This window comes from Jaculus jaculus, chromosome 5 (genome assembly GCF_020740685.1).
Source record: "Jaculus jaculus isolate mJacJac1 chromosome 5, mJacJac1.mat.Y.cur, whole genome shotgun sequence".
Classification (NCBI taxonomy): Eukaryota; Metazoa; Chordata; class Mammalia; order Rodentia; family Dipodidae; genus Jaculus; species Jaculus jaculus.
In genome coordinates, this window is record NC_059106.1 from 95,888,974 (window position 1) to 95,908,132 (window position 19,159).

Genomic DNA, 19,159 nt, shown 5'->3' on the forward strand with positions numbered 1-19,159 from the left:
CAGATACCTGAAAAAAAGTTTTCATTAAATTATGATATGATTAATCCATGACCAAATAGAAAATATATATAATGAAGCCAGAAAAGAATTGTACAATGTAGTTTACAATAAGTACTCACATTCAAGATTGCACATCAGTACATATAACAATGTGGCCCTGAATGTGAATTCAATCTAAATAATTTGTATATTAGAATATAAATAACACATACTGAACTAGAGGCCAACAATAGCCAGCAAATAACTTTATATAAGAATAAAAATAGCCGGGCGTGGTGGTGCACGCCTTTAATCCCAGCACTCGGGAGGCAGAGGTAGGAGGATCGCTGTGAGTTCAAGGCCACCCTGAGACTACAGAGTTAATTCCAGGTCAGCCTGGACCAGAGTGAGACACTACCTCGAAAAACCAAAAAAAAAAAAAAAAAAAAAACCAAAAATGTTTATCCTAGTATCATTGCATTAGTTGTTTTCATAAGTTTTTGAATTTTTGCTTTGCATGTACGTCACAGTTATAGCTACAAACCAGGTAGAAAATGTGATACATGTTCTGACTTCCACCATCCTGAACAACAGCAACATACTATTGATTTGTCCTACCATATGTTAACCATGACTTTTGAGTTAGGGTCCAGAAAGCAGGCAGGTCCGTCAGTGGAGGATGGCAGGCAGCTGCCCGGAAGGGAGGAGGCTCCAGAGAAACACTGCTCTGCCACACCAGGCTAGTCTTTTCTGTAATTTTCTGTAATTCAGTGTGGCTCTGTCTCTCTTCATTTCTATGTTATGAGGCAGGGTCTCCTATAGCCTTGAACTTCCTAAGTGCTGGGATGAGTGGCTTGGGCTGCCCACCCAATTTCAGTTTCGTCTTTGTCATTGGAACTGACAGTTGTATCTAGCTGTTAGAGATGTGAGGATTACATGGAAGGTTGTAAAGGACTAGCAGTGCTGGGTGGCATCCAGGACTGAAGAGGACCTGCCATCCTCAGTTTAGACTGCTGCTTTATTTTATTTTAGGCAAGGTCTCTGCTCAGGCTGGCCTTGAACTTCTTACTTCTATCTCCTGAGTGCTGGGATTGAAGTTTTGAGCCACCAAACTCAGCTTCAGGCTTAATATTTTAGCAAGCATAGCTTTTCAGAATCTAGGTGTTGTTCCAGACATAAATTTGTTCAATATTCCCAATACCTCATACAAACTTACTTTATTTATTTATTTATTTTTATTTGGTCTTTCAAGGTAGGGTTTCACTCTAGCCCAGGCTGACCTGTAATTTACTATGTAGTCTCAGGGTGGCCTTGAATTTATGGTGATTCTTCTACTTCTGCCTCCTGAGTGCTGGGATTATCATACGAACTTTGTATGATAATAACTAAGAGATCCCTAAATATATCATCTTAGGAGGAAGGTATTCTTCTGCAGTTGGATTATCTGCAGCTAATGTACCTCTCTCAGGGAGCCTAAAATTTAGAGGAAAACCATGTGTCTTTTTGTATGATTTTTGTTGCTAATATCTTGTATGTTTTCCTCCATCAGAAGAATGCCTTAATTAGTGTCTCTACCTCCAGTTCATACCACTTCCTTCTTTACACACTGCCAGATTGAGTCAAAGTCACTGCTGTATTCCTGCCTTTCCCTCAGAAACTTGAATTTGTCCACAGTTACTCTTGCCGTTAAACACAACTTTTTTCTGAGGTAGGGTTTCACTCTAGCTCAGGCTGACCTGGAATTCACTCTGTAGTCTTAGGCTGGCCTTGAACTCACAGTGATCCTCCTACCTCTGCCTCCTGAGTGCTTGAAGGCATGAGCCACCACACCTAGCTTAGTATAGGTTTTTTTTTTATTTTTTTTTTTTAAGATAAGCCCAATAGACTGGCCTTTTTTTCTTTCTGTGTGTGTGTTGGTGTGCCAGGGCCTCCAGCTAGTATACTAGAACTCCAGATGTATGCACCACCTTGTGCACATAATGTGACTTAGCACACTTGTGTGTCTGGCTTATGTGGGACCTGGAGAGTTGAACATGGGTCCTTAGGCCTTGCAGGCTAGCACCTTAACTGCTAAGCTGGGCATAGATTGGGAACTGTCTTTTGTTGTTTTAGAGCTATAGTATCTTATGATCCAATATTTCACCTTGTATTTTAATTGTGAATGGGATTATGATATCCTCAAGGGCAGGTGTTAGCTATCTCTATCACTCATCTACCTACTTACCATATCTGTATCTGTATCTACTATGTATCTGTATCTTGGTCTTAGAGAGTAGACTGGACTAATTGTATGCATATTCAGTTTCTTGCAAGTTTCATCACATTAGGAACTACTATGTGGAAAGCTACAATTCTGTGGTTAACTGACCCTGTGGCTCTTACTTGCCTTTAATTTGTAGGTTTGTTGGGGCCATACTGAAGATGTTGAGCTCATTAATGATGGCTCTGGCTTAGGTTTTGGAATAGTTGGAGGAAAGTCAAGTGGCGTGGTTGTGAGGACAATTGTTCCTGGAGGATTGGCAGATCGAGTAAGTTGACCTTTTATCATTTTGTTTTTATAAAATCTAAATTACGTACTGTGAACTGTAATAACATAAGTTGCTAGGTTTTATGACTCAGTAGCTAGAATTCCTGTATGATTTTAAAGAGGGTTTATTCTAAGAGTTAATATACACTGTGCAATGTGAAGGTCAGAAGACAACCTCAGTGTATTGATTCTTGCTTTCCACCTTGTCTGAGAGAGGATCTCTCTTGTTGTTTGTTGTACATTAGGTTAGCCAGCTCTGGCTCGCCTTCTGTTTTTCTCTAGGTATACTGGGATCCAGGTGCATTTGCTACCATGTCTGGCTTTTTTTTTTTTTTAATTTTTATTTATTTATTTGAGAGTGACAGAGAGAAAGAGGCAGATATACATAGAGAAAGAGAATGGGTGCACCAGGGCTTCCAGCCACTGCAAATGAACTCCAGACGCATGTACCCCTTGTGCATCTGGCTAACATGGGTCCTGGGGAATCAAGCCTCGAACCGGGGTCCTTAGGCTTCACAGGCAAGTGCTTAACTGCTAAGCCATCTCTCCAGCCCATGTCTGGCTTTTTAAATAATTATTGGTTTTATTTATGAGTGAGAGAGGGAATTGGTGTGCCGGGGCTTCTAGCCACTGCAATTGAACTATAGATGTGTGTGCAATCTTGTGCACATGCATAACCTTGTATGGATAAGCAACCTTGTGCACATGCATCACCTCGTGCATCTGGCTTACATGGGCTCTGGGGATCTGAACCTGGGTCCTTAGGTTTTTCAGACAAGTGGCTTAACCATTAAGCCATCTCTCAAGCCCTGTCTGTTTTTATAAATGGGTTCTGGGGATCTGACAATACACAGCAAATGCTTTTAATCACTGAACATCTCCAGCCTGTAATGTGGGGAGACATAAACACACATCTTCACCCCAAATAGGGTTCAGATGGCAGACCAAAGTATGGTTGCACCAATACCAGTTCAGTGAACCAATAAGTTTATTGGGATCACTTATAGAGCATGGAAAGAGGTTAGTTACAGGAACATGGAGTCCCCAAAGCAGCCACTTTGGTTGGGTTTCCTGTGTCCAGATTACTTCTTGGATACTCCTCTCTTAGCGGCAGGGTGAGGGCTTACTTTCAGAGCAGCAGCACCACGGAGAAGTCTCATCCCTCCCTGAATGCCAACTTCTTTGTGGCTGCTTCAAGGAGCTCCTTGTCCCTGTCCAAAAGTGTGAGACCTCAGAGCAGCACTTAGTGGAGCTCACTATGTTGGGATTGCTCCCATGAATGCTTTTCCCTTAGTCTTGGGGTGAGGGCTTACAGAGCATGGAGACTGCAAAGAAGCTACCTCAGTGGAGCTCAAGATCTTTTACCCTGTATACACTCTATCTTGTCCTGACGTCACAAGACCTTGTGCTTCATTTTATTTATTTATTTTTTAATTTCTTTTTTGTTCATTTTCATTTATTTATTTGGGGGGGGGGAGGGAGGGAGGGAGGGAGGGAGGGAGAAAGGGGGGGGAGAATGGGCATGCTAGGGCTTCCAGCCACTGCAAATGAACTCCAGACGCATGCGTCCCATTATGCATCTGGCTAACGTGGGTCCTGGAGAATTGAGCCTCGAACTGGGGTCCTTAGGCTTCACAGGCAAGTGCTTAACTGCTAAGTCATCTCTCCAGCTCTTGTGCTTCATTTTATAAGGCTGGCACAGTGGCCACCTGATATCACAGGTGAGGGTCACACCCCTTCTCTTGTGAGTTGTTACATCTGGTTTTCCATATAACCTGTGAGTAGCTATTCATTGCCTTCAGTGACAAGGAATTTTGCCATACAACACAGCCCTAAATCAACTGTTTTTGTTGTTCTGTAATTGATAGGCATATTGGTTACATCAAAAGATAGGATTTTTATTGGTAAGAATTGTTAATGAGTATTTACATATTGAACACCTGTATTGTTGTTCTCCAGTGTACTTTATGTCATGCACATGTGTGCATAGTGTGTGGTGTGGGGTATGTATTGTGTGTGCACATGCATGTATGGAGGGCAGAGGAGAAGGTCAAGTGCCTCCCTGCATACCTCATCATTATGTTTCCTTGACATAGAGTCTCTCTCTGACTCTGGAGATACTCAGTGATTCTCTGGTCTCTGCTCCCCTTAGGACTGGAGTTATAGACATGTGCTTGGGAACCATACTCACATGGTCCAGGCTCTCTTAGTCCCTCATGTGTGTGCAGAAAGCACGCTTACCACTGAGCCATCTCTCCTGCCCTTCAGTGTATCTTTTAAGGACTTAATGATTAAAAAAAGATACAGTAATTACAAACATTTGTTCCAATTATTGTTCAAAGACGATTCACTTTAACTGTTTTCTGTTATCATAAGCCATTACAACCCTTACTACTTGTTTTTAGGAAGCAGTGTTTACACTATAGATAGGCCTTGTAAAAATGTAGTGACTGTTTTACTCAATTTTACATGGAAGAAAATGTTAAATACCACGTTTAGGCTTTAGAAATTAGTTTATTAGAAATTTGACTGTGAGGCCACTTAATGAACCCATAGCTGAGTGTAGTAGAGGCTGAAATTGGAGGATCATCCATCATCGTAAGTTTAAGACCAGTCTGGGCTGTAGAGTGAGTTTCCTGTAAGCTTGGGCTAAAGTGAGACTTTAACTCAAAAAACAAACAGGAAAACTCAATGTTGTTATTTTCACAGAGTGTGAATTTGTTGTTCAAGTGAAGCTTTTGAGGCAAGTTCTTGAGATCCTGATATCTAAATCAAGATCACTCTACCTAAGCAACTCTTGGGTCACTGATAGACCTTGTGTCCTTTCAGCACCCAAGTCAGAGGTTCTCAGAATTTGTCTACAGGCTTCTGGGACCTCTCAGTCACTTGCAATTCATATAAATAAATATTCTTATATGTTTAGATATAATTATTCTTTTTTATTTTCTTGGTATTTCATTGCACTGAGTACATGAAGGCAGAGAAACTAAAAGCTTCAGAAGCCTAACCTGAAGCTAGGCAGCACGTGCAGACTGCAGTGAGCTATCGTGTTCTTCCACTCACACTTTAATCCAAAGTAAGGCTGCGGTGCAAGCTAGTGAGTTAGACTCTGTCCTTTCCAGTCATGATTTTGCCACAGGAGGAGAAGAAAAGAAAATGTGGGTCTGGAGAGATGGGTCATAGTCTAAAGGCATTTGCTTGCAAAGCCTGACGGGCCTGGGTTCAGTTCTCTAGTACTTATATAAAGCTCAATATTCAAAATGGTGCATATGTCTGGCCATACTCACTCTGTATATGTCTCTGCCTCATTCTCTGTTTCTCTTACTCTCTCAAGTAAAATAATAAAAAAGTTTTTAAATGAAAAAAGGCTTTTAAATGATGTAAAAATGGTAAAATGATAATGAAAAATTAACTGCCTGACAAAGTGGGATATCCAACTTGTACAGAATGAAGTGGAATGCTTGTCTTGACCAAAAGCATTTGAGAGATATACTGGCTTTACTTTTTTTTTTTTTTCTTATATATTTTTTAAAATTTTATTTATTTATTTGAGAGTGACAGAGAGAGAAGGACAGATAGAGGGAGAGAGAGAGAATGGACGCGCCAGGGCTTCCAGCCTCTGCAAACAAACTCCAGACGCGTGCGCCCCCTTGTGCATCTGGCTAACGTGGGACCTGGGGAACTGAGCCTCGAACCGGGGTCCTTAGGCTTCATAGGCAAGCGTTTAACTGCTAAGCCACCTCTCCAGCCCCCCCTTTTTTTTTTTAAATCAGGAGCAGTATTCAAAAATTTTTAATAATTGGCCATAATTGTGATTATTCCTGATTCCCTCTGCCTCCGGAGTGCTGGGATTAAAGGCATGCACCACCACGCCGGGCCTGTGTTACTCTTGATATTACATAAATAGGTCACTGTTTGGAAGATTTATATAACTATGCATCAGTATTTGCTGAAGACTGATGTGTAAGGGTTTCATGGAACACTGTATGAAAGTTTGTTGTCCACATTGCTGCTGAGCTTTAGGCTCATCAGGGTGTCCTGCTGCTGCCTTTTGCCTCTGGCTTTACATGGGTACTGGGGAATTGAACTTAGGCTGGCAGTGTTTACAAGCAAGTGCCTCCAGCTACTGAGCCATCACTCCAGCACACCCCCCACAGTGATTGTGTTATAATGGTCTGAAAGGACTATTAAAATAGTCCCCTGGCTGGAGAGATGGCTTAGTGGTTAAGGCGCTTGCTTGCCTGTGAAGCCTAAGGATGCAGGTTCAATTCTCCAGGTTCCACATAAGCCAGATACACAAGGTGGTAAATGCATCTGGAGTTCATTTGCAGTGACTAGAGGCCCTTGTATGCCCATTCTTTTGCTGTCTCTAAATAAATAAATAAAAATAAAAACTTTAACAAAATGTAAAAAAAAATTGTAAAATGTTCCTCCCTTTTCCAATTGCCTATCTGATTGAAGCCAGATTTCCTTCCTGTACTTCAACTAAAACATCTGACAACATATGAGTGCTAAAGCAAAGATGAGTATCCAGCTGTCTTCTTTTAAAAAATATTTTATTTTTATTTATTTTACAGAGTGAAAGAGGGAGAGAGAGAGAGATAATGAGAGAGAGAGAGAGAGAGAATGGACACACCAGGGCCTCCAGGCACTGCATACAAACTCCAGACGCATGTACTACTTTTTGTATCTGGCTGACATGGGTCCTAGGGAATCGAACCTGGATCCTTTGGCTTTGTAGGCAAATGCCTTAACTGCTAAGCCCCAGCTGTCTCCTCTTTAAAGGGATATGCACAAATACAGAAAGCAACACTTTTTTTACTAATGTTTAAAATCATATATATACAGTGTATTTGTGTATGTATCTTTGTGTTGCATAGTATTCAAACCATGACCTACCAAATACTAGCCAAGTGCTGTATGTTGAGTTATGTACCCAGACCATGACTCCCTTTTATCAGATTTCTTTTGAGGTGAGGTCTCCCTAAGTTGTCCTATTGACCTTGTAATTTGTAATCCTCCTGCCTCAGCCTCCTGGGTAAACTGAGGTTATAAACATATGTCATCATAGCTGATCAATATAAATATTGTAATATATCCTAAATATTTGTTATATTTTTCTGTTTATTTGTAATTCAATAAATATGGATAGTGATAACCCAAACAAATGATAGGTTTTTGAAATTCTCAATCATTATTATCTTTACAATTTTACTGATATATAGCTGTGTATACACATAGAGTAATGAATTTAGTTACTTTATTTAAAATTTTTATTAATTTTTTTCCATTTTTGACATTTCATTCATGTATGTATTGTGTTTTGAACTTACTCCACTCAGTTATTCTCTCTTATTCTCTTTTGCTTCCATCAATACCCTTCCCCATTAATCCCCATCTTACTTTCATGCCTTTTTTTTTTTTTTTTGGATACATTGAATTAAATTAGGGTTGCATGATCATGGGTGGAAGGTTACTGTGGAATGCTCCTCTTACCAGTGGCTGCACTACTGATGAACTTGACTCCCCTCTCTCGGCTATCATTAGCTGCTGTTAGCTATTGTGGGAGGTGTGGGGCCTCAGATATCCTCCCATTGATGTTGAAGTATTGTCAGGCTCATTCTTGTGCAAAAAAACCACAGATGCTATGAGTTCATGAGTATAATAGTTATGTTGCTCTAGATGACAGCATTCCACAGCTCTCCTCCTGATCCTACTGATCTTGTATTGTTTCCTTTCCTTCTTTTGCAAGGTTCCCCGAGTCTTGCAGCAGGTGGTTTAGATGTCCTTTTTGTGGCTAAGCACACAGTATTCACTTGTTCTCAGCAATTTTGCCAGATATGCATCTGTTTCATTAATCACTGCCCAATGTAGTAAGAAACTTCTGTTTTTTGAAGCTTCAAGCAGTATTCATCTATAGAAACAAATACAAGTATTTAGAAGGTAATTTGACAAACTCTCTCTTTAGCATAACCATAATAGTAGATTCACTCCAGGGCCTATATCCCTAGCCATGGGCATTTGGCAATGATTACAGTACCATGCATGAAAACCCTCCTGTGAAGCAATCCTCAAATCCAGTCAGAAAGCTAGTGGTTACTTCTATAACATTCATGCCATTATTATACCAGTGTGCATATCTTGCCTGACAGTTTGATTATGGATTATACAGAGCCCACAGTGCTGGGTAAGACTGTTGATGGCTTCCCATCCCTAGCAGCTCACAATAACACCTTCTGGACGCTAGAGTCTCCAGATAGTATCCTTTGTAACTTGGAGCTGTGCTCAGGGCACATTGTGGATCTGTTCAGCATGACTATGGGTCACAGATATAGATCTTTGTGTTTCTGATGTGCATGTGTCTGCTGCCGTCTCTCATTCACTCAGTCCCTTCTTTATATTCTTTGTGATTTTCTGAGTTTTTATTTCTTTAGTTTCCTTCTTTGGGATCGAGTCTTTCAGTTCTTATATTGATTCTCTTCTTTACCGGCTTGAGGAGGCTGTTTCTGGTTGGCCATCTTATCTAGAGGTCTTCTACTTCAATAACTTCTGACATATGTCAGCATTCTTCAGAGACAAAGAAGAAATAGGTCACATGAACTTATTAAAAACCTATTTAAAGGAACTGGCCCATACCATTATGAGGTTTGAAATTTATAGGGAAGGCTGACATACTGTAAATTAACAGGAATTAATATTGTAATATTGAGTTTGAATGTGTTGGACAAACTGGCATGATTTCTCAGGAAACTCAGGCAGGACTTTTGTCAAGTTATAATTCGTTACTTCCATAAAGTTAACTGACTGTACATGTCAGTCACACTTAGAAAGTGTCTTTGTGACAGTATCTAGACTAGCAGTTTTTTTTCTTTAGTGGAAAAGCGTCAAAGTTTTCCTCATTTATTATTATGTTGGCTGTAGGTTTGTCATATATAGCTTTTATTATGTTGAGATATGTTCCTTCTGTTCCCGGTTTCTGTAGGAATTTTACCATGAAGGTGTTGGATTTTGTTGAATGTCTTTTCTGTGTCTGATATATATATATATGTATATATATATACACACACACATACATGCACACACAAATATATATATATTTTTCAAGTTAGGGTCTCACTGTATCTAGCCCAGGCTGACTTGGAATTCACTGTGTAGTCTCAGGGTAGCCTCAAACTTACGGCAATCCTTCTACCTCTTCCTTCCTAGTGCTAGGATTAAAGACATGTACCATCATGCTTGGCTTCTGCATCTGTTGAGATCATCATGCAACTCTTGTCCTTTAGTCCATTTATATAGTGTATTATGTTTATCTGTTTGCATATGTTGAACCATCCTTCCATCTGTGGGATAAAGCTTACTTGGTCAGGTTGAATAATCTTTCTGATAAATTCTTCTATTCTGTTTGCCAATATTTTGTTTAAAATTTCTGCATGTATGTTCATGAGAAATTGGTCTGTAATTTTTCTTTTTTTGTTCTGTCTTTGTCTGGTTTTGGTAGCAGGGTGATGCTGGCTTCATAGAAGGAATTTGGTAGAAGTCCTTCCTTTTCTATCTTATGGAAAAGTTTTAGAAGCAGTGGTGTTAGTTCTTCCATGAAGGTCTGTTAAAATTCACCAGTGAATACATCTGGGCCTGGGCTTTTTTTAGTTGGGAGACTTTTTCTAACTGCTTGGATCTCTGTATTTGTTATAGGTATGTTTAAGTTGTTTTATCTTATCTTGGTTTAATTTTGGTAGGTTATATGAGGCAAAGAAATAATCCATTTCTTTCAGATTTTCAAATTTAAGAGGCATATACTGAAAGTATGTCCTTAGGAATTTCTGAATTTCTTTGGTATCTGTTGTAATGTTGCCTTTTTCATCTTTAATTTTATTAATTTTTGTCTCTTTCTTCTGGTCAAATTTGCTAAGGATTTATCAAGCTTGTTTATCTTTTCACAGAACCAACTCTTTCTTTCATTGATTCTTTGTATTGTTATTTTGGTTTCTATTTCATTAATTTCTGCCCTGATCTTTATTATTTCTTCCTATTCACTGATTTTTGGTTTGCCTTGTTCTTCTTTTTCCAAGGCCTTAAGGTGAAGCATTAAATTGTTTACTTGTAACCTCTTTAATTTCTTAGTATAGGCACTTAGAGCTGTAAATTTCTTTCTTAAGGTTTTGGTATGTTGTATTCTCATCATCATTTGATTCTACGAATTTATTGATTTCCTTTTTGGTTTCTCTAAGTACCCATTCATCATTAGTCTTTATGAATTTGTGCATGCTCTATAGATTTGTAATTTAATCCCACTGTGGTCAGAGTACAAGGGATTATTTCAGTTTTCCTGTATTTGTTGAGATTTGCTTTGTGTACTAACATGTGGTCTATTTTAGGGAATGTTCCATGTGCTGCTGAGAAAACTGTATATTCTGCAGCATTTGGATGGAATGTTCTGTATGCATCTGCTCGGTCCCTTTGTTCTACAGCATCATTTTTTTTTTTTAAATTTTTATTTATTTATTTGAGAGCGACAGACACAGAGAGAAGGACAGAGAGAGGGAGAGAGAGAGAATGGGCGCGCCAGGGCTTCCAGCCTCTGCAAACGAACTCCAGACGCGTGCGCCCCCTTGTGCATCTGGCTAACGTGGGACCTGGGGAACCGAGCCTCGAACCGGGGTCCTTAGGCTTCACAGGCAAGCGCTTAACCACTAAGCCATCTCTCCAGCCCTACAGCATCATTTAATCCAGATGTCTGTGTTTATTTTTTGCCAGGATGACCAGTCAATTGATAAGAGTAGGGTATTGAAGTCACAACTATAATTGTTTTTGGTGTTATCTGTGATTTTAAGTCTAATAGTGTTTGATGAAATTGGGAGCCCCCATATTAGGTGCATATTCATTAGGATTGTAATGTACTCCTGTTGGAGTGTTCCTTTAATCAGTGAGAAGTGACCTTATTTATCACTTCTCACTAATGTTGGTTTGAAGTCAGATATTAGGATAGCAAACCCTGTTTGTTTCCTAAGCCCATTTGCTTGAAATACCATTTTCTATCCTTTCACTCTAAGACTGTGTCTATCTTTTATTGAGAGATGAGTTTCCTGGAGGCAACAAAGAGCAGGATCTTGCCTTTTAATGCAGTCTGCATGCTTGAATGTTTTGGTTGGGGCATTGAGGCCATTGATAGTAACATTTATTATTAAAAGGTATGTTTCTTCTCACCATTCTTGTTTTGTAGTGCCTTGTGATTTCCCTTTATTCCCTTGGTTTAACTATTATTTGAGTGTGGTTTATTTTTTCCTGTTTCCTCATGTGTGTGCTTTGCTTTCTTTTCAATGTGAAAGATTCTTTCAAGTATTTTCTGTAGAGCTGGCTTAGTTGTCAAAAGTCCCTTTAGCCTGTTTTTGTTGTGGAATGTCCTTATTTCTCCTTCAATTTGGATAGATAGCTTTGCAGAATAAAGTAATCTTGGTTGACATTTGTTATCTTTCTGAACTTGGAATACATCATTCCAAGCCCTTCTGGCTTTTAAACTTTGTGTTGAGTAATCTGCTTTGATCCTGATAGGTGACTTGCTTTTTCTCTGTAGCTTCTTTCAATACATTTTCTTTGGTTTATGTGTTTAGTAGTTTAATTATAACATGGGCAGGAGCGGTTCTTTCCAGGTTTTGTCTGTTTGGTGTTCTAAAAGCTTCTTGTATATGCATTGGCAGTTCTTTCTTAATTTGGGGAAATTTTTCTTTTATGACTTTGTTGAAAATGCCTACTCTGCCTTTGGAGTAAAATTCTTCTCCTTCTACTATACCTTGAATTCTTATGTTTGATCTTTTCATAGTGCCCTGAATATCTTGAAATTCCCATTTATACTTTCCTATTAGCTTATCTTTCTCTTTGTTGGACTGTATTAGATCTGCCACCTGGTCTTCTAGTTTGGATATTCTGTTCTCTCCTTCACCCATTCTACTGGTGAGACTTTTCTCAGAGTTTTTATTTTGACTTAATATGTTTTTCAGTGCTAGAATTTCTGACTGGTTTTTCTTCAGTTTTTTTTTAATTTCCTTACGTCTTACAATTACCTCCTTATTTCATTAATCTGGTTTCCTGTGTTCTTTTGGAATTCCTTCAGTAGTTTGTTTTCTTCTTTACTTCCTTTTTTTCTTTGATTCCTTTGAGTATAGATAACATCATTTTTTGAAATTGTCAGGCATTTTCATCTAAAACATTCTTATTGGGGGTCATTTCTGATGGATCTATAAGTTTTGGTGGGGTTTTATTGTCTTGATCCTTTGTGTTTCTTTTATCATAATGTAGCAATTTTTGCATCCTGAATTGATTTGATTCTTGGGTTTTCTAATTATCTGGAGTGTCTGAGACTTGGAAATCCAACTTTATGTACCTTCAGAGTAGGAGTTTAAGGAGCCAAGTGTAGCTGTTGTTCTCCAATCCAACCACAGAAGTCATCCTAGGTGTTGAGTTTGCCTGCTATTCAGGTATTCTAGTGGGCTGGATGGAGCAATTCAACTGAACACATTCAAAAAAACCAACACACAATATGCAAATGTGGGGATTGAAACAAAGGGATAACCTTATAAAGCCACAATCCCTAAAGGTGTGTGTTGCTCTACACCCTTAATTCTGTCAGCTGGGAGGTTGAGATTTCTGTTCTGAAATGGGTTCCAGTTCAGTCTGGGTCTGAATCAGACCCTGCCCCCAATAATGACAAGAAAAAGACAAAAGACCCTGTGAATCTGAAAGCTCAAAGGCAACAATAGTCAATCCTCAAATACAGCTTAATTGAGAGTGGTAAAACCAAACACGAATTTGTAACCCATAACCTGCTGTGACACTGAAAGACAGATTAGCACTTCCAATGAAGGCCTATGTACCTGCCTTTTTTGAAGATCGACTTTGTTAACCTTTTGGGGTGACTTCCAATCTGAGCAATGCTATCCCTCCATATTGTGATGTGGAGCTGGTGTTCTGATCAGCTTTGCTGGGTGCCCTGCCCCTAGTGGCTGAATGCATTCTCTGGAGGTTTGTGGGTCTGATGGTTGGGGGATGGGAGAGAGCAGGAAGCCTGGAGTTGTACTGGAACTGCTCAGCTGATCCCGTCTGTGTGCCTTTCAGCAGCTCCTTAGCTGATCCCTTCTGTCTCCCTGTCAGGTTTGATGAGGTTGGAAAATCCCCTTGTTTGGTCTCTGCTCCTGCAGATGGGTGCCTGGCAGGGCGGGCTTGCAAATCCATGTGGGCTGTAAGCACCTCCACAGGATTCTGGCCAGTTTCCTCTCTGTGGTAGATCTTGGTCTCTCCTGCCTCTTCGCTGAGGGTGATAAAAATCTATACACCTTCACTTTTTAGGAGAAAAGTGTATTTTGCTGTAGTTTTACTTAAATCCCTCCCTAAGCTGGTTTGGTGTGACTCCTTATTCAGCCATCTTACCTGGAAGTTTGACAATTTTATACATATGCATTTTGATCAAGTATACTGCACATTACCTTCCCTTATCCCTCTCCTGGTACCCTTGAACCCCTTCTTCTCCCCACTCCTCAGCAACCAGTAACTGCCATTAGCTCCTCAGGGAGAGAATTAGCATTTGTATATGTGTGTTCATGCATGTGTGCATATGTGTATGGGTGCATGTGCATGTGGGTGTGCACATGTGTGAAGCAGAGGTTGATAGCAAGTAACTTCCTTGATGCTCTCAAGTTCATTTTTTAAATATTGATTAATTTATTTGATAGAGAATGGGTACACCAGGGCCTCTAGTCACTGTAAATGAACTCTGGACACATGTGTCACCTTGTGCATCTTGCTTACGTGGGTACTGGGGAATTGAACCTGGGTCCTTTTCCTTTACTAAGACCTCTTTCCAGCTCCCCAGCTTTTTTGTTTGTTTGTTTGTTTCTTGTTTTTTCAAGGTAGGGTTTCACTCTAGCCCAGGTTGACCTTGAATTCACTATGGAGTCTCAGGGTGGCCTTGAACTCACAGTGAACCTCCTACCTCTGCCTCCTGAGTGCTGGGATTAAAGGCGTGCGCCACCACGCCTGGCTCCCCAGTTTACTTTTTGAGGCAGAGTCTATCACTGAACCTGGAGCTCACTGATTCAACAAGCCCTATGGATGCTTCCATCTCTGCTTCCCCGGTGCTGGGATCCCTGATGTGTGCTGCTGTGCTCTACTTTTACCTGTGTGCCAGGGATCCAAGCTCAGGTACTCATGTTTGTGTAGCAGGCACTTGACCAACTAAGTACTAAGCCATCTCTCCAGCTCTGCGCTTGTTAATAAACTAATGTGTGTTGCAAATTTTCACATGGGCACTATGATGTGCAGTTCTGGGAAAATCCCAAGTTTGACTTTTGCCCTTTACTTGGAGGAATGACATTATTTCACATCATTAAAGTGAAGAGTATGCAATGAAGAAGCACGAGCTTGTACCTGACATTCTCTTCCTCATATATATTATTTTAATGTGAATGTACATAATCTGTAATCCCAGCTTGCATACAATAATGAGAGGCATACAATAATGGGATGGGTTAGCGATTAAGGCACTTGGTAGCAAAGCCAAAGACCCAGGTTCGATTTCCCAGTTCCCACCTAAAGATAGATGCAGAGTTAAAGGACCCAGTTTCAATTTCCCAGAACCCACGTTAGCCAGATACACAAGGTGGCACATCTGTTAGTCATTCCTTTGCAGTGGCTAGAGGTCCTGTTGTGCCCATTTATTCCCACCCCTTTCTCAGATAAATAAATAAAAGATTAAAAGCAATAATGTGAGGTAGAGCCAGGAGGATTCAAGTGGGTCCTAGGGAATGGAACCTGGGCCAGCAGGCTTTTCAAGCAAGATCCTTAAATGGCTGTGTCATCTCCCCAGGCCCCAAATGGAAATTCTTATAGGCAAAAGTTGCTAGCCTGGATTAAACTATTTTTACTGTGTAGCTTTGTAAGTACTGTTAGGACTTCCCTATAATTATATTCCCTATAATCAAATAAGGAGGAATGTAAAGCAGTGACATCTGGGTACATCATGACCTCTGAACTCATGAATTCACAACATCTGTGATTTCTAATAAGATTGAGCCTGCCAATACTTCACCATTGATGAAGATGGATACCTGAGACCCCACATTTCCCACAGTAGCTAATGGTAGCCAGTGGTTACTGGGAGAGGGCTGTCAATTAGGCTTTTCAGTGGTATAGTCACTAAGATGCCTATTCCACAGTAAATGTCTTCTGCCTATGATCATGCCACCCTATCATTTTTTTATAATCTTTTTTTTTTGTTTATATAATTTATTTATTTGACAGCGAAAGAGGGAGAGAGAGAGAGAATGGGTGTGCCAGGGCCTCCAGCCACTGCAAAGGAACTCCAGACGCATGCGCCACTTTGTGTATCTGGCTAACATGGGTTCTGGGAAATTGAACCTGGGTCCTTTAACTTTGCAGATAAATGCCTTAACCACTAAGCCATCCCTCTAGCCCATGCCACCGTAATTTAATTCAGTGGGTTAAGTGAGGTGGAGATTAATGGGGAAGAAGGATACTAATGGGAAGGGGAAGCCAATGAGAGGGTAATTAAGGGGAATAAGATTAAAATCCATTATGTAAGTATATGAATGTCAAATAGAAAAATAATTTTTTTTTTTTGAAGTAGGGTTTCACTCTAGCTCAGGCTGACCTGGAATCCACTATGTAGTCTCAGGGTAACCTTGAACTCATGGTGATCCTCCTACCTCTGCCACCCAAGTGCTGGGATTAAAGGCATGCAGCACCATGCCCGGCATTTTTTTTTTTTTAAAGTTAGAATAAAGAAGGCTGGGGCTGGAGAGATGGCATAGTGGTTAAGGCATTTGCCTGCAAAGATAAGGACCCAGGTTCAGTTCCCCAGGACCCATATAAGCCAGATGCACATGCGTCTGGAGTTCGTTTGCAGTGGCTGGAAGTTCTGTGTCTGTCTCCTCACTATCTCTGTCTCTCTGCTTGCAAAAAAAAAAAAAAAGAAAAAAAAGAAAAAAAAGAAAAAGAAAGGGCTGGAGAGAGGTGAAAGACAAAGACTGACCCAAAACTTGTTCTCTGACCGACCTACACACACCACACACACACAATATCAACCAATCACCCGAGCTATATGCTATGTCTGGAATAATGCAGAAGGTGGTCAATGTGATGGAAATAGAAGAGAGAATCAGGATAGCACTAACACAGCTTGCCATTTAAAAATGTTTTCTCTGTAAGGTAAAAAGGAGACATAAAGGGTAGAGGAAGGAAGGGAGGAGGATACTTAATAGGTTGATATTGTATATATGTAATTACAATGATTGTAATGGGGAGGTAATATGATGGAGAATGGAATTTCAAATGGGAAAGTGTGGGGATGGGGAGGGAGGGAATTACCATGGGATATATTTTATCATTATGGAAAATGTTAATAAAAATTAAAAAAATATATATACTAATAAGCCAAAAGGAAAGCGCTTACCCACTAAGCCATCTCTCCAGCCCAATAGCCCATTTATTGATTGGCTTGTTTGATTCCTTATTATTTAACTTTTTGAGTTCTTTGTATATCCTAGATATTAATCCACTATCAGACATATAGCTGGTGAAGATTTTTTCCCATTTTGTAGGTTGCCTCTTTGCTTTTTTCACTGTGTCCTTTGCAGTGCAAAATCTTTGTAATTCCATGAGGTCCCAGTGATTAATCTGTGGTTTTATTGCCAGAGAAATTGGGGTTGTATTCAGAAAGTCTTTGCCAAGACCAATATGTTGAAGGGTTTCCCCTACTTTTTCCTCTAGCACTTTCAGAGTTTCAGGTCTGATGTTAAGGTCTTTAATCCATTTGGACTTCTTGTGCATGGCGAGATAGAAGAATCTATTTTCATCCTTCTGCAGACATATATCCAGTTTTCTCAACACCATTTTCTGAAGAGGATGTCTTTTCTCCAATGAGTATTTTTGGCATTTTTATCAAATGTCAGGTGGCTGTAGCTACTTGGGCTTACGTCTGGGTCCTCTATTCTGTTCCACTGATCTACATGTCTGTTTTTGTGCCAGTACCATGCTGCTTTTGTTACTATGGCTCTGTAGTATAGGTTAAGATCAGGTATGGTGATACCACCAGCCTTATTTTTGTTGCTCAGTATTATTTTAGATATTCGAGGTTTTTTGTGATTCCAAATGAATTTTTGGATTGTTTTTTTCTATTTCCATGAAGAATGCCTTTGGAATTTTGATAGGGATTGCATTAAATGTGTAGATTGCTTTAGGTAAGATTGCCATTTTCACAATATTGATTCTTCCAATCCAGGAACAAGGGATATTTATCCACTTTCTAGTGTCTTCTGCAATTTCTCGCTTGAGTGTTTTAAAGTTCTCATTGTAGAGATTCTTTACTTCGTTAGGTTTATTCCAAGGTACTTTTTTTTTTGGATGCAATTGTGAATGGGAGTGATTCTCTGATTTCATCCTCTGTGTGTTTGTTGTTAGCATATATGAAGGCTACTCACTTCTGTGTATTTATTTTGTATCCTGCTACATAGCTGTAGGTTTTGATCAACTCTAACAGTTTGCTAGTAGAGTCTTTAGGGTCTTTTATGTATAGAATCATGTATTCTGCAAATAATGATAACTTGATCTCTTCCTTTCCAATTTGTATCCCTTTTATGTGTGTCTCTTGCCTTATTGCTATGGCTAAGACTTCCAAAACTATATTAAATAAAATTGGGGACAGTGGACACTGTTGTCTTGTTCCTGATTTTAGTGGAAAAGCTTCCAGTTTTCCCCCATTTAGTAATATGTTGACTGTAGGCTTGTCATAAATAGTCTTTATTATATTGAGATATGTTCCTTCTATTCCCTATCTCTGTAAGACTTTTATCATGAAGGGATGTTGGATTTTGTCAAATGCTTTCTCTGCGTCTAATGAGAAGATCATGTGATTTTTGTCCTTCCACCCGTTTATATAATGTATTACATTTATAGATTTGCGTATGTTGAACCATCCCTGCATCTCTGGGATAAAGCCTACTTGGTCAGTGTGAATGATCTTTTTGATATACTCTTGTATTCTGTTTGCCAATATTTTGTTGAGAATTTTTGCATCTATGTTCATGAGGGAGATTGGTCTGTAGTTTTCTTTTTTTTGTTCTATCTTTGCCTGGTTTTAGTATCAGATTGATGCTGGCCTCATAGAAGGAGTTTGGTAAAATTCCTTCTTTTTCTATTTCCTGGAAAAGCTTAAGAAGCAATGGTGTTAGCTCTTCCTTAAAGATCTGGTAAAAATCAGCAGTGAATCCATCTGGGCCTGGCCTTTTTTTAGTTGGGAGATTATTGATAACTGTTTGGATCTCCCTGTTTGTTATAGGTCTATTTAAGTGATTAATCTCATTTTGATTTAATTTAGGTAGGTCATATAAATCAAGGAAAGCATCCATTTCTTTCAGATTTTCATACTTTGTGGAGTATATGCTTTTATAGTATGTCCCTATGATTTTTTGAATTTCTCTGGCATCTGTTGTTATGTTACCTTTTTCATCTCTGATTTTATTAATTTGTGCCTCTTCTCTCTTTCCTTTGGTCAGATTTGCTAAGGGTTCATCAATCTTGTTTATCCTTTCAAAGAACCAACTCATTGTTTCATTAATTCTTTGGGTTTGTTTTTTTTTTTTTTTT

General features: G+C 39.4%; 1 protein-coding gene across 7 annotated transcripts in view; it reads left to right on the plus strand.

Moving 5' to 3' along the window:
* The window catches only part of Patj (PATJ crumbs cell polarity complex component), a 430,613-nt gene that overhangs the window by 24,159 nt on the left and 387,295 nt on the right, over positions 1-19,159 (plus strand). For all 7 annotated transcript variants that reach the window (XM_045148899.1, XM_045148905.1, XM_045148902.1 and 4 more), the window contains exon 7: positions 2,379-2,507. In XM_045148899.1, coding sequence (XP_045004834.1) covers positions 2,379-2,507 — 129 coding nt within the window. The remainder of the gene's footprint in view (positions 1-2,378; positions 2,508-19,159) is intronic.